The 25799-nt window shown below is 42.9% G+C and overlaps 1 protein-coding gene across 1 annotated transcript in view; it reads left to right on the top strand.

The window, feature by feature from the left end:
• Window positions 1–209: 209 nt before the first annotated feature.
• pak5 (p21 protein (Cdc42/Rac)-activated kinase 5) overlaps window positions 210–25799 on the top strand; it is a gene marked incomplete at its 3' end in the record, with an annotated part of 33838 nt that continues 8248 nt past the window's right edge. Inside the window, exons 1-3 of the mRNA XM_080048080.1 lie at window positions 210–428; window positions 2174–2218; window positions 21962–22801. Of these exons, the coding sequence (XP_079904206.1) occupies window positions 225–428; window positions 2174–2218; window positions 21962–22801 (1089 nt within the window). The 5' untranslated portion in view covers window positions 210–224. The remainder of the gene's footprint in view (window positions 429–2173; window positions 2219–21961; window positions 22802–25799) is intronic.

The raw sequence follows: 25799 nt of genomic DNA on the forward strand, positions 1-25799 counted from the left end.
AAATTTGCCGAAACCTCTGAAAAACAAAAACGTGCACCGCCCTTCAAAATAAGAGTATTCAGGCTTTAGTCCACAGCACAGACAGTGTGCAGTAATGCGTTTCATCTCTGTATATGTATCATTAAAATCAAACAAGTCAATCAATGCCACACAGTGCCGATACTAAACTGCGGCTATATCTTCTTCTTCTTTGGTTTGGCCCAGGTTTGCCAGGGTTTTCCAGCATGTTTGGCAAGAAGAAGAAACGGCTGGAGATCTCAGCCCCGTCTAACTTCGAGCACCGGGTCCACACGGGCTTTGACGCGCGGGAGCAGAAGTTCACCGGGCTGCCGCAGCAATGGCAGAGCCTGCTGGCGGACACTGCCAACCGGCCCAAGCCCATGGTGGACCCCTCCTACATCACCCCCATCCAGCTGGCACCAATGAAGGTTAGTGAGTGTGAATGGACAGAGCAAGGGCCTCACCTTTTCTAGCATCTTTGTTGACTCTCTTGCTCTCTTCATCCTTTTCCGTCCATGCCTTCACCTCCCTCCACCCCTGCTCTTTCTGTCTATATCAACCTATGCTATTGCCTCTACGTGTCTCTCATTGCCTTCTCACTCTTGTCTGTACAGCTATATCTTTCACTTCAGTGTCTGTCTGTATCTCACCACTCCAGCCTACACACTCTTTTCTTCTGAGGCAAACTCTCCAAGCGCCATCTGGCCACTTCACACTATTCAAAATTGCCCTAATTCATTCAATTATAATAATATCATTGTACATTGTATTTCTTTGAAACTGCACTAAGCAATTTTCTGAGTCAAACTGAGTCAGTTTGCTGACTTCTCTACTTGTGTTACTAATACACTATGTTATAATTTAGGGTTTCATATTTACTGTAAGCGATTTAGGAAACAGCCACTTTATCTCACCTGGAGACATGTTTGTTTTTTCCTGCTTGTGGTCTGTTGCTCCACCCTTTCTCTGCTAAATTCAGTGTGCCTTTATTATGATGTGGCCACATAAGCACATTTCTATACTTTTAACATCCAACTCAGCTCTGTTGGATCCAGCTTTCTTTAGCTCATAGCGTTGGTTCCACAGCTTGTTACAGTCAACTTGTAGTAATGTAGGTTATACTCTTACTCCCTTTACACCAGAACAATTATGCATTACATTCTCCAGTTGGCAAGACAAACCACGACTTCCAGATGATGCTAATGCTGTCTTGTGTCTGCTGCATAAGTATAGGCAAATGTTTGCTCCAATGTTAGCAATGAACACTTGATAGACCCATACACGTTATGCCCCCTGCTGGTTAAAAAAAATTGCTTAATGGAGCTTTAAAGACAGTACCTTAAAACATATATTAAAACATATTTCAATTAAAAGAATGTCAGAATCTCTGAAACCCTAATGCAAACTGATTTCTCATTCTTCCCTCCCCTGTGACTGTGATTGTGTGTCTCCTCTTGTCTCTGAACCTTCCGAGTGTCTCCTCTGATGTGTTGTTGTTCATCAGTTCTTCTTTAACACACCACATTGACACATTTGATCAACTGAAAAAAAAGGGCTGTAGCTAACTATAGTCATTGAACACACCTTACTGTTGAACACACCTTTCTCTGGGTTGTATCAGAACATATGAGGTCTATTTGAAGCCCTTTCTCATGCATACCGGAGGCTTCAGAGGTTGTATTAGGCCTCACAGGTCTTCACATGGGGGCACTTCTTTAAGAAAATGTGGTGTTTTTTCTCTTCCATTGTGCTGTCTGTGGTCCCATCATACTGCATGTGTGACCCACTGCCCTTCAGCTTTGAATTCCTGTGTGTGTTACAACACCTGCTTACACCATTTTTGTTGACCTTGATATTACCTGAAGAACACTTGCCCCCATAGATGTGTCAACCTTAAACTAATTTCTTATATTTTAAGTTGAAAGTTGATATATAAGGCATTGCAGCACTCGCTCGCATTTGAGTACATGTAAAGCGATAAGCACTATTGTGAGCATTAATCATTAAGCTAACCTTTATATTAGTCTCTAAGGAACCACTCACAGGTCCCACTGACAGGAAAATACATGGTCAGACATCCACTCAATTCCTGTAACAGAGAACAGCAATATGCCACAGGAGATATCTCTGAAGAGGGGGAAACAAGAAAATAATTCTCTTGCTCTCTTCACAGATATCTCCCAAGAAAGTCCGGTCATCCGAAACGCCGTTGCCCAAAGTATGACTCTACCTCTTCCCTTCTGTTTTTCAACCCCCAATTTTTTTTTTTTTTACTTTGTTGGTCACTCTCACACAGTGACAACTCCGCTGTTTTTTTCTTCTCTTATTTCTTTTTCTCCACATCTCTCCTCCACTGCCTGCTGCCATGCATTCAGGTGGAGGTGGTGTGTCAGCAGGCGTGGGGGGAGACACACTGAGAATGACTCCACACATGACATAACTACATTGCTAGTCTGCCAAGTCTGTTCTTAGGCCTCATCTCCGCTCTCTTTTTTTTTGTGTTTCATTTCGCATGAGTCTCCCTAGAAAATGACGAGATTAGCTGTAGCGGCATGTTCCCCTTGTTTCTCCCCCATTAATACTAATGATGATGATAATCATGATGATGATGATACGGATGGTGATGATGATGGGTGCTGAGATGTGAAGTGCATGTTGCCATGACAGCTGATTGTGCTCTGCTGTAGGCCGCCACTCTGTGGAAAGCAGGTCATCAAGGGGTTTGCACATGAGAATAAGCCTTTTTAGGATCCAGATCCTCTCCTCTCTCCAACATGACATAGTCTCTCATTTGTAAAAGCACTGATTGTTTTGCAGTTTTTCCTCTTATTTTATAGTTTTTTCAAAATTACAATCTCTACACTTGAAAACATGAATGGTAAAGTGTTTGACCAAGAGCCAAAAAATACAGTAAAATTAAGTTTTGAGAGTTACATTTTTTCCCCCTACCTGTTCATCTCGAACAATGTTCCTGTGGTTTTGGCAGTTTCTGAGTACTTGGGAAAGTTAGAGGGCACCTTCCAACAGCCATACCTTTTTATAGCTCAATGCTAAAATAACTTGTACTAAAGGAAGTGGATAGTAAAATATTTGTCATGCTCCTCTGTATTCTAAGTCATTGCTCCGGGCAACTTTTGAGCCAATGCCTAATTTCAGGGGGTGCTTTATAATAGAAGAGGCTATTCCAATGTTGGAAAAAACAAACAAGTAATCATTGGGATGAAAGCGAATCAGAAGAAACAGAATCCTCGTGTTTAAAACCTTAAACAGATCATCTTTAAAAACATGGATGAACAACATGCTTGCTGGAAAACAGTAGGAATCATTGATCAGCACATGCAAATTTAAAATCAGCCAGCTACCTCTACAGGAAAAACACTCCTTTCTGAAAGGGGTTTTAGTTTAAGTCTTTTAGACAAATTAGAAAGAAAAGATTGATGTTACTTACAGTAGCGTTTCTCGCACTTGGAGTATGCATGCAAAGAATACAAATGAACAAATGTGTGTTTATCTTGTGTGTAAGTGTGCTAGTTTAAAGAAGCAACAGAGGGAAACCATATGAAGCTCGCCCTGGTCCAAAGCTGTTCTGTGCTCACAAATCATCCTCTTGACAAATTTTGACTTTCACATTACTGTTTAGATATTTCAGCAAATTGTTAGTATCAACTTGCTTCTCTCTTCTTTCTAATTGTATTTTGTCAATGAAATGTAAATATGTGTGTATGTGCATGCTTTGTGTGTGTGCTAGTGTGTGTGTGTGTGTGACCCTGACTTCGAAGGTGGGCTGGGTTATTTATAGTGCCTCACATACTAATATACATCCCCCCTGTTTGCCCTGACACTTGATTGACATAAGGCTTCCTCTGCTTGGCAGACTCCTAGCTGTGTCTATTAAGTGTGTGTGTGTGTGTGTGTGTGTGTGTGTGTGTGTGTGTGTGTGTGTGTGTGTGTGTGTGGATTTGTGCGATTGTCAGGGAGCCACAACTATGGATACTTTTATAATATCGGAACAGTTAAGACACACACTCACACTATTGACTGTGTGATTTCAACAAAACAGCATCTGTTGGAAGAAGTGTGTCTATCTTGAGTGTACACGCACTTAAAAGTGTGTCTCTGTGTGACTTTCTGTGGCTGAGCATCTCAGTGTGAGCATGGAAGAAGCAGTCTCCAGTCTAGCAGACCTCCAGTGCTGTATGGAAGGACAGAGTACTGTTAAAAGTCAACATGGTGTGTTTGCCTGTCGGTGTATAATGCACACAAGACAGTTAGAGAGGTGGGCACGGTCGCCATTCTGGGATAACTACTACCTCTGCCCTTTGGCTTGTGCGCTCATTGTTTATTCAAAAGGCGTGTAGCCTTGTTGTCAGACCACTCATCTTAGCCGAGCATTAGTATACTTGCTTAAAGGCTTGACTCTCAGCCCTCAGCACACATGCTAATCCAGGAATACACATATTCATACACAAAGCCCGAACAGCATTTACTGTTTTAAACATTGTGCTGTTAAAGCTTCTACAGTCTTAAACCATAACTATGTCAGTTCATTTTTAAGTCACATTTCTTATTTAGATGCTGACACATATATATAGTGTGTGTGTGTGTGTGTGTGTGTGCGTGCGCAAGTGCGGGTGCAGGAGTGTTGTTTTGTGTTGCAAGGTTATGTGTGTATTAATGTGTTGCGTTCATTAGTCCAAGCAGGAGCAGTGCAGTTGCTATTATTAATAGCAGTCTCATGTTGCACCTTGACTTTGACGCCCTCAAATTGTCGACTGTTATGGAGCTGAGGAGGTAATTGACCATGATGGTTTGTGTGTGTGTGTGTGTGTGTGTGTGTGTGTGTGTGTGTGTGTGTGTGTGTGTGTGTTGAGATTGGGTATGTGTGAGTATCTGCTGGCTTGCACTTCAGTGTTGCACCTTCAAATGCTATCTCCTAAGTCCTATTTTCTCAAGTTCCCTCCACCGTTACCCAATTTAGGGATGTCTGGGTCCTTATATTTCTGTAGGAAAGGTGCTACATGTAAAGAAAGAAGTTTGGTGGAAGCAGATTGTTCTGCTGGTGGATGTGTATATTTCCTGCCTACCTTTAACACTTTGCTACCTCAGTTTACAGGACACCACTTTCCTCTGCTTGTGTCATTTGCATTTTTAGCCACTTTTTTAGCCACAATCCGTTCAACAAAAGATGTATTTGCGACATTACCAATATGGTCAGAGCCTTAATAACCTGACAATAAAACTGTGACAGAATAAAGAGCTCACAGAAGAAGGGGGAAAATGTACCTGTGAATGAACAACAGAATTGTCTAAAAGGGTTTCTGTTAAACAACAGCAGAAAAGTGTACATCCTTTTACACAAGGTCAGAACAGTGGCAGTCTTTGTTAAGTCAGACAGAAATAAAGTATTCTACTTAGTAAACATATGGTAAGTAGTTGTAGCCAATGATCCACCTGGAACATGTCCTTTGTGTGGGTCGGTGTCCCATGACCAAATTTAATTCCTCTCTATTCTAAAACTTACTGTAGAAGAGAGGTGTTCACGGTTGATAAGTCAACCTCTTTCTATAATAAAGACTTAAGGTAAAAATCCACCCCTGGATAAACACATTGTCTGATACATCAATCCACAAAGAGCTGCATATTCCAGGGGTTATCATGCAGTTAAAATGCACTTTTTTTTAACATTTCTCTCTCATCTTCCTCCTCTTTTTGAGTCATCTTGCATTTCCCAAAGTGACTGTCGACAGCCTCCTGAGTAAATGCCTAAACTCCTTGCATTCAGCTGTGGGTTACATGTACTTTAGGGAGGTAGTGTAGGTGGATAGAGCGCTGTGGTATTTTAGGTAGCTGAACATCTCAAACCTGTTATAGCTGCACTAAAAAGATCTCATCCTTACATCACATCTGAAGAAGAAATATTGCGAGCACATGTGCCCAGAATTGAAAGGTACATTTCCAGTCACTGGCGTTTAAAGATGTTACATGTTTTTGGTTGATCTGTTCATTTCCGTTTTGTTTGATGGGTTGTTAGGTTATGTGTCTTTGGAGGCAATACATTTGTGACAGTTTCAGTGATATGAAATAGTCAAAACAATTTTAACAGAAGAAAAGTATTCTTTTAGTGACTTCATTGACGCTAAATCTTCATATTTCGACATTAAGCATTTAGTCTGGATCGGACAGGACCAAGCATGTCCCAATGTGTTTTACAGTTAGACAAAGGAATGGACTGGCACAGTGAGGGTAAAAAACACGTGGTACAATGAACATGATTCACAGGGTGATAACTGGTACAGCAGCGCTACTGTAAATGTCAGTGATGGCAGCCCACCACCTTCCCCCACCTTCTAACCATAGCGGCGCTTTGGTAGGTGACTGAGGAGGAAACTCGATCTCTTTTGGTCTCTCGCAGGAGGGTAGTCTAGTCACTGCAGGGTGCAAAAAGTGGGCCATACTTCACAGTGGACCTTAGGATGCAGCTGCAGTAGGGGAAGAAGAAGAGGCTCTTATTATGGCGGGGGGCCTAGGAGGAGCGGTGGCAGTGAACGGGGCCGGTGCTGAGGGGCAGAGAGACGCTGTTAGGAGGGCCAGGCAGCGCGGCCAGCTGCTTGGAGCCGTGCAGACTGAGGAGACGGCTGCCTTGGCTGCTAAACCCCCGGCTCGGACGCTTCATAAACAGTTACAGGTGCGGTGGTTTTTCTGTTGAGCCAAGGGCTGCACGCTGGTATGCTGGCAATGCAGATCTCTCTCTCCCTCTCTCTCTCTCCGTGCAACAGGTCTCAGTGCTCACTCTGCTTCCAGCCGTTCCCAGCACTTTTTAGTGAAAACATTTTTAGACCAATAAAGTGAAGGTGCTGATGAGATAGTGGCCGGTACATTCAGCATGCATTCTGTGTCGTTTTGTGCTGACACTAAGAGGTCACATATTTGACTGCGTTTAAAACCTGATTCTATTTCGGTTGCTTTTTTTTTTTATAACACTAAACCCTGCTGTGACACGCCATGAGTTATAGCCATTACAGAGTGCAGTGCAGGTTGTTTTCTCATGTTTCCGGAGAGAGAGAGAGAGAGAGGGGCAGGTTTGTGCTCTGAGTGCGGGCATGGCCAGAGTTATTTTTGTAGCTTTGCTGGGTTTGCTGAATGTATATACATATGGAAACCGAGCTTAGAGAGATAGTGTTTCTGATTGAACAGGGTCACCCGCTCCTCGCTTCAGGGGCAGAAATGCAAACCTGTGTCTTAAGCGAAAAAGAGAAGGCGGGCTATTATGGTTCTGACATGTGCACGCAGAGTGTTGCTAATTTGAGGAAGCATTTCATTGCAGTGAGAATAAATGATGTTGGGCGAGCTCCGAGGAAATGGACTGTCCAGACTGAATGAGGTCCAGACAAGTGCTTAGATATCGAGCTGTGGTCTAGAATCTCTCTCATGTCCCCTTAGTCACAAGTTGTAGTGAAACCTTGCAGATTTTTTTCACTTTTGTGCAGACTTTTGAAAGAACATGGAATGAGACAACTGTATTTTATGATGAGGAGTGCCTCCTCCACAACTGTATACGTATATACCCACGCAAATATTATCGTATTTCTTTAATAATTTCTTGGCAAGTTGTAGTGAAGCATTTGTGCTCCAGTCCGTCAAGCCTATTGACTGTGGCACACAATTCACATTCATAATGGACACAAACAAAAATGGATGCTGTGATTTATTCCCGTTTGATTCCGACTTTAATTTGAATTTGACTCAGTACATATTACATTCCATCTCACATTGATCCGGCATTATAATTGGTCAAAGCAGAAATACACTTGAATGAAAATAACTACTGATTGATGTGTGACCCTCACACACACACACACACGCACGCACGCACACAAGCATACAAGCGGACAGAGCATCTGTCTTTCTTGGCACTGGGCTGAAGTGGATGGCATTGATTTAGACCTCTGTCATTCCTCCCTCCTTTGCTTTCATACTTTGTCTTCTCCCGCCGCTGCCAGTCACTGTCACATTCTGCAAACCACCTCTCGCCGAGGCGTCGGAGCCGCGGGTGGCGCGGGTATTTTGGCTTTCATCAAACGTGCTTTGCCAGGGCAGCTCAAAATGTCCTGGCTACCAACCATCCTTCGTGTCTCAATGTGGGCTATTTTTTTGGAAGGACATTTTGACTGTGAATTTTTAATAGGGAAAGATTGTTTGCTGTAAATCTGATTTGAGATGACTGGTGTGTCATACTTGACTTTTCAAAATCCTTCTTGAACACATTGATACTTTGTCACAGAGGGCTGAGTGTAAATGTGTGTGCTTCTATGTGTCCCTTTATAACTCTAATGTAGTCATTTGCATCACATTGAAGTGAATCACTAGCCTGGCTCCGCCCGCCTACCTACTTCCACCCAAATTTAATTTTCCCTTCAGTAGTCAGTCTGGGTCTGTGGTGTGTTCATGGAATTCTGCTCGTCCAGATTTTTGGTTATCCAATCAGCGAACAGAGCGAGTGGCTGAGAACGATGACGTCGAAGTCGCGCTCCAGTTTCAGTTGAATGCTGCGACCAAACGTTATGCGATTGGTTGGCTGATCCAGAGTGGCACTGGGCAGATCCAATAGTTTTAAACTTCAACAGACACCCGCCTCCAAGTGAGTGAACGTTTGCCAAACAGAGCAGTTCCAGACCTTCTGTACAAATGAAATGTAGTACGATCATGGACGTCGATTTGGCTAAACAAGTGGGGGGGACAAACAGGCATTCTGGAGTGCATTTTCAAAAGTGGGGGGGACAATGAGGAAACATCTTTTTTTCTCTTTAGTGCAGGTAATGAACGGTTCTGAAAGACGGCATACCCGCTCACTAATGAATACAATGTATACAAAACACTGATGTCTGACACATTTGATGAAAAAAGCATTTTCAAAAAGCAGCGGACATATGAGCCACTAGCTGCTCCCCGTAGCCCAACCAAACATGACGTAAACAAAGGGAGCTTGGAAAGGTAGTTCCGACTGAGCAATCTGATTGGTCGAAGGCATTTTGACCGTGCTCAAATCGAGCCGAAGCACGGCTGGACTGTCGCACAACAATATTACTCCGCCTCGGTCTCCATGGCAACCTAGCTAGTAGCATAGCCATGATCAGCTTCAATTACTTCTTGATAAACAACCAGTGACGTGCGGTGAGGTCAGTGAGTGGGTAGGCACTGAGTTCTGAAAGCCAGATTTCTCTAAACCTATATATTGTTAAATCAAAAACAATAAACAACAAACAGCCGGCCGATTTCAAATAAGTTCCTCCCTTTCTTTCTTTCTTTCTTTCTCTCCCTCTCTCTCTCTCTCTCTCTCTCTCTCTCTCTCTCTCTCTCTCTCTCTCACTCACTCACTCACTCACTCACTCACTCACTCACTCACTCACTCACTCACTCACTCACACACACACACAGACGGGACGTATATGAAATGTCACGACGGTGACTTCAGGTTTGCCCGTAGCCTACTGTAGTTTGGTCTAAATGATTAAACATCGCATCCATCGACTTAACGGACCCGTCCCTCACACCGAGGGCCGAAAAAACGTAAGGCAACAAGTCAAACCTTCGCCGATTCAAACTACCGGTACTACTTCTATTCAACTTAAAAATAAAAGACAGCATTCATCATTATGTAGGACTACAGCATAACTGATGGCAACTCCACTCCATAAACTTTATCTTAATAGATAAAGTACCAGTAGCATATGTCCCATGGACCTGTCCAGCATCAGAATGTAACCATTTATCCACATTGCAGAGCTTAGGTTTGTCCGTCAGTAACAATGAAAACACAACTGCTCAATTGAATATAAAATGCAGAATGGATTGCACTCGGTATCAATTCATCCAACTTTATTATTAAATAAACCCCAAAAAAGTTTCTGACTCACCAATCTGACTCCCTGGCTGTAGAAATAAGCAAGACGATAGTAATCCAGTGACAGTCTGACTGACAGCACAGCTAGCTAGCATCCTTCCGGTCATGTAGGCTACCTGTCCGTTTGAAATGCTCGAACATTGTTTGTCCCTGTTGCTGCTGTACACCGTCCAAGGCTGGCGCAGGCCTTTCTCTTGCTATTCATTCTGTTCCTTTTTAAATTATAATCCAATTTGTTAAAATTCCTCCAGTCTGAAATATCTGCGGGCACGGCAGCTGCAATGTTGACTTAAAAATCCGCGGGGGTAATGCGACGTGAATGAGCATAGCCAACGTAATGACGTTGGCCTAAGCTGCGTAAATGTCTAGTAATATCTCGATTTTAATTGGTCCATGAATGATATGTAATGTAAAGGCTTATGTGGCATACCATTTACGTAAAAAAGGCACAAAGAATTATGCTTATTTGCGTACATGTTAAATAATACAGAATCAAGTGCGCATGCACGAAAACTTTTTTTTTTCTTGCCGTCCACAATGAATAGGCGCAAAGGCACTGATTCTTTGCCGTACACAATGAATGGGAAACAGCAAAGGCACAATATTTTTCCACGTTTCGCGGATTACATGTAAAGATCGAAATAATTAACAGTAACAGTAATAATACAAATATAAGTTTATTAAATAAAAAAAATATTTTATTTTATTTATTTATTTTGCACACGGCGCCAGTGTAGGCAGTACCCTGACCGCACATCACTGTAAACAACATCGTCATGTATCCATGTGCCGCGACACAAGCTGCTGTTAGTGTCCGCTACATTAACAGTCATTAGTGGGCATAGATAGAGGATGGTAATCCCTACAGTTTACACTTCACAACGGGACACTTATAAAGTCACTCGCCGTTGTCTCTCTGCTGCTGATTGAAATGCATCAGTCTTCTCTGGTGTGCAAACTAGCGGAGACTTCGGAGCATGTTTTCTCTGGTGTGGAAACTAGTGTGTGTGTGTGTGTGAGAGAGAGAGAGAGAGAGAGAGAGAGAGAGAGAGAGAGAGAGAGAGAGAGAGAGAGAGAGAGAGAGAGAGAGAGAGAGAGAGAGAGAGAGAGAGAGAGAGAGACCTTGACGCTGTGTTTTAATACGGCTGGACGCACTCCATGTCCGGCTTAAAAAGTGGGGGGGACAAAATGAGTCTTGACGAAAAGTGGGGGGTACATGTACCCCCCATCCCCCCCGTAATCGACGTCTATGAGTACGATGGTCTGGTAGCACCAGGCTAGTGAATCACTGCATTTGAATATCTCATCATCATCACTGTGGAAAAGCTAGTGTCTTGAAAAAATGAAATGTCATGTCTTTCTTTATACTTGCACTTGGTTTGATATAATTCAATTACTAGACCTGCAGTATCCTCGTGTGGCCACCTAGTAAACTGCAATTCACTGTTCAGCATTTCCTTCAAGTTATACGCTTTATCGTCCATTCATTTATAAATGCTGAAATGCTATGTTATGAGTCTCGAGGCTATTATTAGATCTGTTTAAATGTGATGAGAAAAGTGATGAACAAATCACTTTTCTCAGGAATATATTGTTCTTACAAAGAACAATTCTGTTAATTTTCTTTTGATATATGTAAATGTATTCCTAATTCTTACTCATCATTCTGTTTCAGCTATACATGACTTTGACTACATTATTTCTGTTAAATTAGAATGGCCATGGAACATACATATTACCCCTAGATTGAATGCTGTATTGTGTTTTAGATTAACATTTTGTTAAATACAAGATAAGAAGGATATTTAAGCAGCTGGACTTTGAAGCCTCAGTATCAATCTCTGATCATACTCAATCTGTGACAGAGTCTACAGCCATGCTAGCAGCTCTGTGTACCTGTAGTGCTTTGTGCTTAAAGCTTATGGTGGCTTGCTAACATCTGCTAACATGCTGATGTTGGCCATTTTGTCACAAAGTAAAAAAAACATTACAATTTACAGTAGTACACTCATTCTTATTCATAGTATTGTATGCTCTCAAACCTCTTTTGATAGTGACATGGTTAAGATAAAGGACTGAATGTGTAGGTGTGTGTGTGTTTGTGTGAGTATGTGTGTAGAGAGGACAACAGGATAGCTGTCAAGTGAGTAGGACAAATGTGTAGAAGCTGAGCATTAGGGGCAGTGATGTGATGTAGGGGGCTGTAACTGGCTGACTGGGCTCAGATTAATGAGCATTGCCGAGTAATTTATCTATGCCGGACAGCTGTCTGTTTATCTGGCTCACAGTTGACAAGAAGATAACTGAGGGACATCTAATTGATCCCGTCTCCTCTCCTCTCACCGCCTTTAGATCAGAAAGTTTCCTTGACAGTGACATACTCACTTGGAAACTCCTTAAAGAGGAAGCCTCCACCATAAAACAAAAGAAGCACACACAAAAAGCATTTATTTTCTAAAAAAGTGAGCCAACCATGTTTCAGCCTGAATCTGACAGTGCTTAGAGGGATGGGGGAAAAAAAGAAGGGTGTCTAGGCTGCAGTAATGTGCTTAAGGTTCAGGATTTGGTCTCCATGGACTGTATGTTTGTATTTCATTATGCTTCCGGGCACTAATCCATTTAGCTGGAAATCATCCTCTTGTTCCATGCGTTGCGCACTCATTGGATCCTGGAGCTGGTAGAAAAAGGCCTCTACCCAGCTGAGGTCAAAGGGGACTGGGTCACACGGGTCTGCCAGCTGGGGTGCTGTGGGGGTCGCTGCCATAAATAGTCACCAGCTTGTGTAGGAGCCTCCACAGTCTGCCTTCAATAGAATGAGACACATGAACACACATACAGTACATATACGTTAACTAATGCTATTCAAACTGTTATGCACACACTGATTAGTCCAATTAAAACACCACCATCATCACTGCCTTCCTCTATGTCCGTTCTATGTCTGTATCCAATGTATTGTATCTAAGGGTACAATCAACTGGCAGCAGGTTGCATAGCAGGTACACAAAGAAGTGTAAACATTTCCTGTAAAATGTAACATGATTGATCCTCCAATAAAAAGATTTATAAAAAAGAAAAAAGAAGAAGTGTAAACATGATGAAGCAGGATCTGACAATGAGCAAAGTAATGAGTCTGGTATAATTGGTGTGTTGTTGTTAGGAGGGAAAGTGCGAGGGCCTCTGGTGGGCAGATGAAATATGGCAGTGCAAGGGGGCAGGAGACAGGGAAAGTGGTTGGAGAGGAGAAAGAGTGACAATTATTTTAATTTCCTACCCTTATAATTACCTCAGGACCCCTTAGGTTCATCTTGTGACCAGGGTTGGTATAAGTAAAGCTGCTCAGAGCAAGAGTAAGATAAGTGGCATGCATAGAGGACACAAAGCATTCACTTCTAAATAGTTGGTCACAATTAATAATAGTAAAAATTAGTTCAACTGTGGAATACAAGAATTCTGATGAATTAAAAAATATAAAATATGAATACTATATATATATATATATATATATATACAGTATATACACTCACCGGCCACTTTATTAGGTACACCTGTTCAATGGCTTATAAAAACAAAAAGATAATCAGCCAATCACATGGCAGCAATGTAATGCATTTAGGCATTTAGACGTGGTCAAGACAATGTACTGAAGTCAAACCGAGCATCAGAATGGGGAAGAAAGGGGTTTAGGTGACTTTGAACAAGGCATGGTTGATGGTGCACGGCAGGATGGATCCATACTTTCATGTTGTTTACACCAAATTTTGAACCTGCCATCTGAATGTAGCATCTGAAATCGAGACTCATCAGACCAGGCATGATTTTTCAATCTTCTATTGTCCAATATTGGTGATCCTGTGATTATTGTAGCCTCATTGTCCTGTTTTTAGCTGACAGGAGTGGCACCCGGTGGGGTCTTCTGTTGCTGTAGCCCATCTGCTTCAAGGTTGGTCGTGTTTTGCGTTCAGAGATGGTACTCTGCATACCCTGGTTGTAACGAGTGGTTATTTGAATTACTGTTGGCTTTCTATCATCTCGAACCAGTATGCCCATCATCCACTGACCTCTGACTTCAACAAGGCATTTTACATCCACACAAATGCCGCTCACTGGATATTTTTTCTTTTTCGGACCATTCTCTGTAAACCCTAGAGATGGTTTAGAGTGAAAATCCCAGTAGATCAGCAGATTCTGAAATACTCATACCAGCCCTCCTGGCACCCTCAACATTGCCATGTTCAAAGTAACTTAAACATCCTTTCTTCCCCATTCTGTTGCTCGGTTTCAACCTCAATAAGTTGTCCCATCTAGGTCTACATGCCTAAATGCATTGAGTTGCTGACATGTGATTGGCTGATTAGTTATATGTGTTAACAAGAAAATTAACCGCTGTACCCAATAAAGTGGCCGATCAGTGTATATATATATACATATATTGAGTGGTGTGTAAATAAAGATAATGAATACAATTGTTCTGTTCTCATTCAAATGAGTTTGATCCAATATCATGTATTGATTGTGTTAACATAAGTGTTGGGAATATCTCATCTGGCATGTTACTTTATTTTGAAAAATATTTGGACACAATGAATGCTGGGTATTCTCAGTCATGACAAGGTGTGCATGAAGCTGATGTAACGATTCAGCCCTGACATGTCACCTCAGCATGAAGGCCTGCTATTGGCAATGTTTCATGGCAGTCACTTCATGCAAACTGACATTTTTAACTCATAGGTTGAGGTTTGGGATCATTGTCAGGACCATTTTTTAGAGGTTGAAAACCACTGTATGTATATTGTTTTAAATAAAGTGAAGCAAATCTCCTATTATATTCCTTGTTTAAAATGTTCCGCTAAAAGCAATGGGGTCAATACTTCCCTGTTCTATTCTATTATGCTAACATGCTTGTATATCTATCTATACATATACAAATACACATTTTGCTTTAATCAGCTTTAGCAGAATCATTCTCAAGTCGAGTTTCATTATTATGGATGGTGTGATGGCCTTTACCTTTTCAATGAAAGCCTCGTTGCACAGCCTTTCCTGAGCATGTTGAGGTGATGGTTATTAACTACTGTAACTAACAGGCAGCAGGATGGCCTGAGGAAACAGGTCAGCTCACAGCTTATTAATCATGGAAATGCTCTAAAATCTGCTCCTTGAAAAATCCTGTTCATGTTGAAGAGCCTCGTCTTTAGTTCCACTAATAACATGTCAAGACATCAGCGGAACTGATCCGTGAAATCGTCCGTTAAGTTAAACAGGTGGGTCGACCTGTCAGCGTGTGTACTGATCCGAGGTTCGCATTCGACCGGGGTTTTGAGGTCATTATTCGTTCTAATTAATAACAAAGATCCGAGATGTGTGCCTCAGGCAATCTTATTACCAAAAGCCTGACTATACTCTGTCCCTTAATCAGTGAAATTAACATCCACATCATCATAATTCTGGTTACTCAATTGACAATGCATGTGCATGTCGAGATATGACGTCAGACCAGCAGAGGGTAGCAGACTACAAGCTACTTTACGCTTCTCCCACATCACTACCTTTCTTTATATGTCCATGATCACTACACACTAAACATGATACCTACCTATACCTATACCTGACTGGTAAATCTTGACACTAAAACTGTTTTCATTACTTTAGGTAGACCTCACTTTCTTGAGATGAATTCAAGAATACTGATATCACCTCGGGAATATATATATATATTTTTTAATTAAAATGAATCTCTATTTAAATGAGCACCAGACCCGGGTTCGATTCCCGCCTGCGGTCGTTCTCTGCATGTCACTCCCCTCTCTGCCCCATTTCACCTCTGTCTCTCTGCACTATCAATAAAGCATAAAAATGCCCAAAAAATATCTTTAAAAAAAAACATTTGAAAACACATAATTTAGCTACAATGTCGCACTGAGTGACATATTCTTTCATTATCACTAACAACTGAAATTTATTTTGAGTCCACCTCCTACTTCTTAAAAAAAACACAATTGCTGGAGAGCTGAAAATAGTCCCCAACAAATGCAACATTTGTTTGTGTTTGAGTAATATGTCTCAGTACCATATTTAAACAATATCATTTTGATTATATCCTGCTGTGAGGCTTTCTCTTTGTAGTATCATAGTCTTATTTTTTTTTGTAAAGTTATTTAGTGGGTAGTGGAACATGAATCACATTGGTATAGTTTAACATTGTAGCATCAGCAGTTTGTTGCTTTTACCACTTCCGTCCAGCAGAGGGAGCTACAGGATAAGAACGCCTGAATCTCTCTGCTTACCTGAAACGTGGGAGATTATCTATTGAAATCGGTGTTACGTTTGCTGTGAATTCATGCATTGTCGTTAAAGATACCAGACCCTTGTCTTGTACAGTATCTCCTCCATCACATCACAGGAGGCTGATACAGAACGGTGGCGATGCAGCTAGCCTTTTTTTTTTATCCCTTTGCAAATGATTGATGTTTTGGCTTTGCACAAACAGTATCTTCCCTCTTTGTTTATGCATCACAGCAGCAGTAGTGGCAGTCACTTGATTTGATCCTTCATTAATCAGTACTGTAGGTCATGTTCGGTCCAAAGTGAGACACTCAAAGGAGGAGTGGCGAGGAGTCTCTTTGTCTTACGTCTCAAGGGCTCACTGATGTTATCTTTCTCAGACGACCATGAATAAGGTTCTGTTCACAAGTTGGTCACTGATGCAGAAGGATATTGCACTTCAGGAGCAGCAGTGGCAACAGCATTAGTAGAAGTAGATGTGTTTGCTGACTGTGTGTGTGTGTGTGTGTGTGTGTGTGTGTGTGTGTGTGTGTGTGTGTGTGTGTGTGTGTGTGTGTGTGTGTGTGTGTGTGTGTGTGTGTGTGTGTGTGTGTGTGTGTGTGTGTGTGTGTGTGTGTGTGTGTGTGTGGTTGAGTGTGCATACGTATACCCACGCGTGCTTGTTCTCTGCAGTGTGAGTCGTGACAGAGAGATTCAGAGAGTAGACATAGTGCCTGGGATTTATTTCAAAACCAAGGGAGAGAGAGAGGGAGAATAGTGCAATGGGGATGGATGAAGGGGAATGTTTCTGTCGCACCAAGACTTGTACAATAGTATTGTACAACATGTCAGCAAGCATGTCCAAGTCATACAAAAAAACACCATAATGGTTGTGTTTTGGCAGGATTGAGAGTTGAGAGTGGGTGTGTCGTTGAATAGGCGATGATCTGTAGTGTGTGTGTGTGTGTGTGTGTGTGTGTGTGTGTGTGTGTGTGTGTGTGGTGTGTGTGTGTGTGATGCAGAGAAAGAGACAGTGGAGGTGTTGTAGGTGATGAGCTTTCATGTGTGACTAAAGACTCACAAATGGGAGGAGTTACACATCTGCCCCTGTTGTTATGCATGGGTGTATCTTTCAGGCTATGAACTATATGTATCTCTTTGGTGTGTATGTGTGGGGGTGGGTGGGTGGGAGTGTATATGTGTGTACTTGTAGATACATCTTTGTGAGGATTATTGGACTTTTAGACTTAGTGGAGGAGTGGGGAAATTTTTGGAAAGCGAGGACATTTTGGCCAGTCCTCACTTTAGTAAGTTTAAGGGGCAACGTAATGCTTTTTGTCAATGACGTGTGTGTGTGTGTGTGTGTGTGTGTGTGTGTGTGTGTGTGTGTGTGTGTGTGTGTGTGTGTGTGTGTGTGTGTGTGTGTGTGTGTGTGTGTGTGTGTGTGTGTGTGTGTGTGTGTGTGTGTGTGTGTGTGTGTGTGTGTGTGTCTGTGTGTCTGTGTGGGTGTCTGTATTTATATGACAGTGGTTCTACAGTATGTTTAGACCTTGCACATGCAAGTTGGCATATTCAGTGAAGGACAAACTTTAAAAAGTAGGGACTTTTCACAAACCGAATATTACTTAACCCTTAACCGAACGAGGAAACAGATCAGCATTTATTAATCAATCAACAATTTTGATATTTTCAAGGTGTAGTGTCCAAACACAAACCTTGTATTTCTCATAGTGTGCTGAATATCCTCTTTCTAACGCTTTCAGAGTGGCCCTGACCAACTACCGGTTTGGACCTGACTGACTGCCAGTTAAGACTCAACAAACGTTCTCCAAAATGGAGGGGTTTCAATTAAAACATGTAAACTGGCTTAATTCACCTGGCCAATGCTGAGACGCTGTGCTTTAGAGTGTACAGGAGGGGTCGTTTAGCACGTGGCAGCTTCCCTGAATAAAGGATAGTCCCGGGACCCTGCTAGGCCAGTGAAGCACAGCCTCCAAACCTGGGTTCTAGCAAGGAGTCACAGGAAGGGCAAGCTCATTAATTATCTCTCCCTCTCTTCCTCCCTCCATCCTCCCATCACACCCTCCCTTCATTACCAGCAAGGTTAATCCCCCCTTATCTCCCCAATGAGCCTCGTTTTTCATTTCTACGACACTTCCTCCCACCCTCCCCTCGTCACCCCTTCTCCATCCTTTTTCTATATGTGATTCCTTTTATTCTTCTGTTCAGAGCTTCTGTTTCAGAGTTTCTTTTTCCTGCTTTTTCTTTTGCATCATCCAGCCTAGTGTTGTCCTTCTTCTCTGGTCCCACCACACATGCTCTTTATTTCCTCTTTTCGTCTTTCCCGTGTGTGCCTTCTTCCTCTCCCCCCTTCCCCTCCTCTTTCCCCTCTGTGCTTACCTTGAACAGGCCGTGTTGAGTGGAGAGAGTAGATCTATTACCGCTTATCACTAAAGGACAGGCCAACGCCGCGCGCCTGTGAAATATGGCTGCTGTCACCGCCGCCCAGCCGAACACGAGCCGTGCACAGAGCTGGCGGAGCTGTAAGGACGTGGGGGGGAAAGAGGGGAGGGGGAGAATAGGGGGAGGGGTGGGGGATACGGAAGCCAGTATCAGTGCCCTAATTCAAATTAATGGAAAGATTTTCAGGCTTGATGCCGAACCGTTTGACAGTGATTTGGCACACAATTAACCTTGTCTCGCTCTCCCCTCTGCACTCTCATCACCTCCTCGGTTTTCATCCGCCGCCTCGGTTTTCCCCGGCTCTCTCTCTCTCCATCCCCCGTGCACCTGTCATGCTCCCCCTGACACAGTCCTATTGATTATAAACCAAATGGGGATGATGATGATGTTTTATTAGATAACTGACACCCCCTACTGTTGCACGCCAATTGAATTAACTCCGAATCACCGGCATTCACGTAGCGTAACGCGATGTGATTTGGCCTCATTTTTAGGTCTCACACAAAGCACACCATTCACTTATTCGTTGCACAGTTTAGCGTGAGAATATTTCTCATGACCAATTACCAGCAAAGATTAGTTGTCTCAGTTTTTATTGGTGTCGGTCACCAACGTTTTATTTTCGACATGAGCCGTTATTTCAAATTAAATTTGTAGCTGAACAACATGAAGAGCAGACCCTGTGACTTTTGCGTGACTTACTTGTGATTCTTTACGTCAGCTCGATGCCTGCTCTGTGTACTGCGACATCTGTCCAAAACATGATAGATTTCCACTCACATAGCTGTTTAAAAGGCCATCAGTCCTGCAGCCCCCCCCCCTCTCAGCTAGACTTTACTCAATGCTTTTTATAGGCCATTTCACCTTGGGTTCCAGGTCACGGTACCAAACAGCCTATAGCTCTCAAACAGAGGAGAGCAACTGGAGTGTTAAAGGGGGAGAGAGGAGATGTGCACACACACACACACACACACACACACACACACACACACACACACACACACACACACACAGTAACAAAATAGAGGGGAAAGATGAGGTGTGAAAGAACCGGCCTTATTGATAGTGAAAGGTATGTGCAGAGGCTTTTCTTTGGCCTGAAACAACAGCGTCCAGCTCTTTAGAAACTAGAAAGAAAGTAATTAAGTTGACATAGAGAGAATAAGGTTAGTTACCATAGCAACCCATGATTCATTTCCATTGCTAGCATTTCTGCTCTGTATGACGTGTTATATGGACTTGTTCCCAATCAATCTAATACTTCTGACACTGCCATATCTAGAGCCACGCAGCTAGCCTGAAAAAAATGTTTTGAGTAAAGCTCAGACCTTCCTGGATGGGTGAAAGGGAAAAGAGAGTGTTCCAAATACTAAGTGATAAAACTACGTTTGATGACTGCGGTAGCCTGGCTGAGCAGTCAAATTGATAAATGTCACGAGAGGAAGGGAGTGTGTTTGCAGGTAGCAATTGTGTAGGCGTCTAGATGTATCCCTGTGTCAGCAGCGGAGAGTTGATGATTATCCCAGCTTTTTCTGAGACTCTGCCTCAGCACATGTGACATGGACAAACCACAGCGCAAACAAGTTTGACAGTTATGTGACGGACAGCGCGTCACCAGCCCTGTCAAAGGCTTTCAAAGAACTTGCTGATGTGACATGGTCGGGTGGTGTAAGAGTAAGGTTCAGCAAACGCCTTCAGAGGATGGAAAAACGAACAGCTTAACATGCAAATTATACCATGGGTTTACTATTTTTAGCCATCTAAAGATTAAAACACAAGGGTTACTCAAAAGTAAAAAAAGAGAAGAACATAAAATAAATGTTATTTTTGTTTCATTGATCAGATCTTATTCAGCCTGTCTTTGAAACATAGCAAACATAGACCTCTTAATGAATCATTATTGGTTTGTTGTTGACAGTGAAATGTAAGTCAGCATGACATATCACGTACCACTGTATCCCATGTGCCTCACATTGTGATCAGCGCCGGGTGCATTACATTTCTAGCAATGGCTGCCACAGTGGGAATTGAAAAGCTGTGGATCCCTGGGGAACAGGCATAATGGGTTACACTTGGCTAATTTTGCTGCTTAAATTCTGTTCAGCTTATTCTACTCCATGATTGCTACAGCTCTAACAAACTCATTCATTTTATGATTTTGGAGGGATTTTTGTGCAGGCCTGCAAGAGCCACATAGCATTGACAGGTGGGTGGTACATTTGTTGTGGATAGGGAGCTGAAAACTGACTGAGACCATAAAAACATCAAGGTGCAAATACACTAAACTCCTGAAGTATGACGGGCACTTTCATGATGTACACTAAGCATGTTAATCCATGTGAAAGCAAGGAGAGGAATGGAAAGTAGTGTTGTCAATGCACACAAGTATTTTCTTAAAACAACTGGGATTGTGCAACATATAGGAAAGGATGTAAACTGGATGGATCAAGCGTCCCTGAGTGTCTGGAAAAGTTATAGGCCTTTATAAATGCTATCAATTAATATTAAATATTTTTTGTAGTTGATGTACGGAAAACACCACTGCCTTTGGCCATTACTCACTATTTTCACTGTATGGAGGTGGGGATCATCACAGTCTACACCACACAAAAAAATCACACACACATCATGCATGCGCACAGACTGCAGTTCAGCGAGTAATGTTGTAGCACCAGTTCCCCATGACTCACGACACATCCGTGTAAAGGGCTTAACAAAAGGTAGGAGGGGATAAGCAGCACTCCTGATGTTTAAGCTTCCTTCGCTTTGAAGCAGATGTGAGCATGTGTGTTCGGTCTCTCTCTCTCTCTGTTTATGTACCTCACAAGCGCTAAACCAAATGTCACGACTATTAATGTACCATGATCAGCCCACTGAAAATGAAGCTAATCTGTTGCAAAGGGAAATGGGGCAGAAATGAGCTCCTTCAATCCACCACTGCTGTCCTTTGGTATCACACCATTTATCTCCATGCATTTTTCTCACTGCATCCCAACTCACCACAACTAGTGGTTGTGTAGACTGATGCCTGCTTTTCTTTCAGATGACCAATGCCGGCGTTCATTTATTGCAAGTGATGATTCATTTCATACTTGTCACAAAGCCCTGATATTCATGAATTGAAATTCCAGCCTGAAAATTGTAGAGGTTTTAGTTAACTGAAGTTGATTGAACAGGAATTTCAATTCATCTTATTCATTCAGTTTTCAGCCAGGAATGATTCAACTGAAATTGAATGTACTGCAACCCAAAGTATCAGGGCTGTCTCCATCAAACTCTCTGCAGCAGACTCTGTTGTATATAAAAAGTAAATTTTGTTTGTCCTTCTCATAGACCATTGTTCGAGGGAACAGGCCACCCAAAGATGCGTCCATCAACGGTTTGCTGGAGGAGTTTGACAACATCTCGGTAACGCGCTCTAACTCGCTGCGTAAAGAGAGCCCAACAGGCCCACACCAGGCTGGTAGCAGCTCCAAACCCTCCAGCATTGCTCATCCAAACGCCCCAGAGGAGAATGGATTCAACCATTACTACTCCCGCTACTCGTGTGACCTAGACAGCTCCAGCAGGGACTTCCCTCTTGATCCCAACAGACCAGGCTTCTCCACAGACGGGGACTGGGCAGTTGGGAGGCACTATCGATTCTCCAAGCAGAATGGTCACTCACACCCAATACGCAGCCACTTCTACCCTGACGCTATGCCCCAAAAATCTGACTATGGCAAGCTTCCCCCGGACTACCACGCCTACCTGGAGAGCAAAGGGCGCTCAGCTGATGAGGTTGCCTCCACGGTTGGCAGTGGGGTTGGCTCCAGCGGTTACTATCGGGCATCAGTGGGCGGCTCATCCAGTCAGGACTACCGGGACACTTCGGTGGGCACGCCGTCTCGTGCCTCGCTACACAGCGAGCAGATTAACTACCCAGACAGTGAGTGGAGCTATGGCGGCCTGCGGGACGAATACGAAAAGCGACCCAAGAGTTCCTATGTGACGCAGACCAGCCCCACGCCGGCTATAAGGCAGCGATCTCGGTCAGGCTCCGGGCTGCAGGAGCCAAATGTCCCCTATGCAGCAAGCGGCGCTTTCAAGAACCCTGCACAGGCCCACCCATACAGCTCCTACACATACCCTCGCCTCTCAGAGAGTTTCACTAACTCCCAGACCCTAGCCAAGGTAACTGCACCAAACACAAAATGTGTGAATGCATGGTATAATTTCTAGTACAGAATATATTCATCTATGAAAATAATTGTGACAGGGATGTTGACAGTGTTTACTTTAAACCGAAGAGCATGTTGTGTAAGCATGTTGTGTAAGCATCCCCACATTTAGTCTCACCTACCATCCACCTGCAATTACTTTCAAATATTAAATCCTTTCCCTTTATTTCTTTATCTCGCTCTGTGTTTTCTCATTTTCACTCATTACATTTCTTCACTGGCCTTCGATTGATGGTGTCGCTGTTAATCCACTCTTCCAGTGAGCTACCCCTTTACAGTAGCTGCTTTCTCTGCACACAGATCAATTAAGGCTCATGCATACCATCGACCAGAGGGCTCTGAATTACAGAAAGAATGAAAGAGAATAGACAAAGAGAGACATAAAGGAATGCAGAGAATAAAGAAAGTGGTGAGAGGCAGTTGGTGACATGGCAGGAAGAATTAGAAAAAGAAAATATCAGAACCAGATAAAATCGAAAAATCATAAAAGAAGATTATCTCATTGCGGATGGCCCGTCAAGCTTGCACTGGATTTTTCTCAAAATGAGAGATGATTTGTATTTTGTCGAGTGACGATGGTTGTCCAGGATGAGGATCCCACTTTTGAAAGAAAGTAGAACAAACACTTGAGAGACAGCGAGCTAAGAAGCTGACCGCAACAGTAGCTTAGCTGTTTGTTGTGCAGGATAGGGTGCCGCTTCCCTGATGACGCTCTGACCAATCTGTGGTCTGTCACTGTTTAGTCCCTGGTCCCTGGACGGAGTGGGGACAAAAAAGTAGGTACCAGGGACTTTTTTCACAGTTGAAAACCAAAAAAAGGTGTATCGAGTAGAGTAGACCCGGTACAATGTAGTGGAAAAAATGTGGGCACCATATAAGTATGATACTTGAGGTGCTTACCACGGCAACGCCCATTGGTTTACCCCAAACGTTTTCTGTTTCTGCACTTTCAGCTATCAAGTAAACAAAGATTTGTTGATATTACTCAATAGCCATTATGTAAGGTCGAAGTGTCAAAATGATTACTGTTGCTGACTTTGGCACATTAAATTTAAAATGACACAGTTGATTGTAGGTACTGATGTCTTGTTTTATAGCTTTGTGTTGTGTGGGAAACATCAGCATCCTACATTTGTTGGCACTTGAATAGGGTGATGCAGCCTGTGATGTGCTCCAGTGGAGCAATGGGAGAGACTTAAATACCCCAGAAATTCCTGCAAAGAGAGACTCACACTGACAAGAGCAAACAGACCTTTCATGCATTATTGTCTGTGTAATGTAACCATATGTTTTCAGTATTAGAGTTGATTCTTTTGTACCAATGTTATTACAAAGAACTGTGTTTGCCACAGTAGAAGATAGTAGAATAGGTTGTATAATAGTAGGAGGCAAATATGCAACAGCAGGGGTAACATAATGAGTGGTCATTCTATGTGGTGTTCTTCACATCATTTCCTAATATATTCTTTATATCATTCTCCAAATCTTTCAGTGCCCCATTAGGCCCATTATACAGGTGTGTGTACCGTTATCACACCTCTCCACCATCCCTCCTTCTCACACAGTGAGTCCACAAGCTGAGAGGAAAAACTGGCTTTGCTGATGTAGATCCCAGGGTGCCTTGATGAAAAACCATTTAACCTGCATGCTCCAGTAAATAGCCACTCATAGAGAAAAAAAAACTGCCACAGAGGGTGCAAGTGTAGCAGGATTGGAAGTAATGCAGGAGGTCATTTTTCCTACATATTGTTTATCATTACCACTTTCGGAGTAGTTGTGCTTGAGGAGGCACATTTGCTTTCCTGAAAATGTGCAGTATGTGCTCGGAATATAAAGATTTCAGACATTACAGATCCAGATTTACTCATCCAGAGCTTGTACATTGATCCACAAATCAAAAAAATGCGAAGATATATAGACTATACCGGCTGTTATGTGTAATATTTGATTCAATGTTTTATGTATTGTTAAGTGAAATCATAAATCAAATGAAATATAGGCCATAGTAAGGAGCTGGCTGAGAAATCAATGCACCGGGTAATTTGCCTTGTGATGTTTGGAGATTTTGCAGCAGTGGTAAGAAGAAAAAACAAGGAGTCATCTGGCAGCTTAAGAATCACTATTCTTCTCAGCTCATGGGCCTTGAAACAAACCCACCCCTCTCTCTCCTCTCTCATTCTTTGCCTTTTCTTCTCTTTCTCTCATTCAGCCCACTCACGCCACTGAAGTAAATCCTTCTCTTTCCCCTGCTGTTGTTGGGAGCCGGTGGGGATGTAACAGTAGACAGACTTGGCCACACACACACACATACACACACACACACACACACACACACACACACACACACACACACACACACACACACACACACACACACACACACACACACACAGTTACAAGCACACACACACACACACACACACACTCCTTCTCTCTCCATTCTTCTCTTCCCCCCTCTCTCTCTTTTGTGGCGTGCGCGAGCTCGGTGCCGCAGCTCTCGTTGACAAATTGATGTTGCGGCACTTTCCCTTTCTGCAGCCTTAGCATAAAACTGGCCGAACGATGTTCCACCGCGGAATTCAATTTCACAGTTGAGTTAGGTTGTTGATTACCCTGCCAAACTCAGATTAATGCGCGTTTAACCAACATGGATCAGGAGACCCTTGGCTGACAGCCAGCCAGCAGTGCCGGGCCAACGATAGGGGGCCGCGAAACTGGGCCGTCCCAGCAGCACGTAACCCCCCCTCTTCTTACACCTGCCTGGGAGTGATTGATTAAAAGAGTTAACACCATGTAATTATACACCATCCCTACACATCAGGGCTCCTCCTCCTTCCCTGTGTCTATGTGTGTGTGTGTGTGTCTTTGTGTGTGTGTGTAAAGAGAGAGTGATAGGCACAGAGGGAGAAACTAATAAAAGGAAAGAGAAAGAAAGGGAGTTCTTTTATTAT

This window comes from Ammodytes marinus (genome assembly GCF_949987685.1).
Source record: "Ammodytes marinus genome assembly, chromosome: 19".
In the NCBI taxonomy this organism is placed as follows: Eukaryota; Metazoa; Chordata; class Actinopteri; order Uranoscopiformes; family Ammodytidae; genus Ammodytes; species Ammodytes marinus.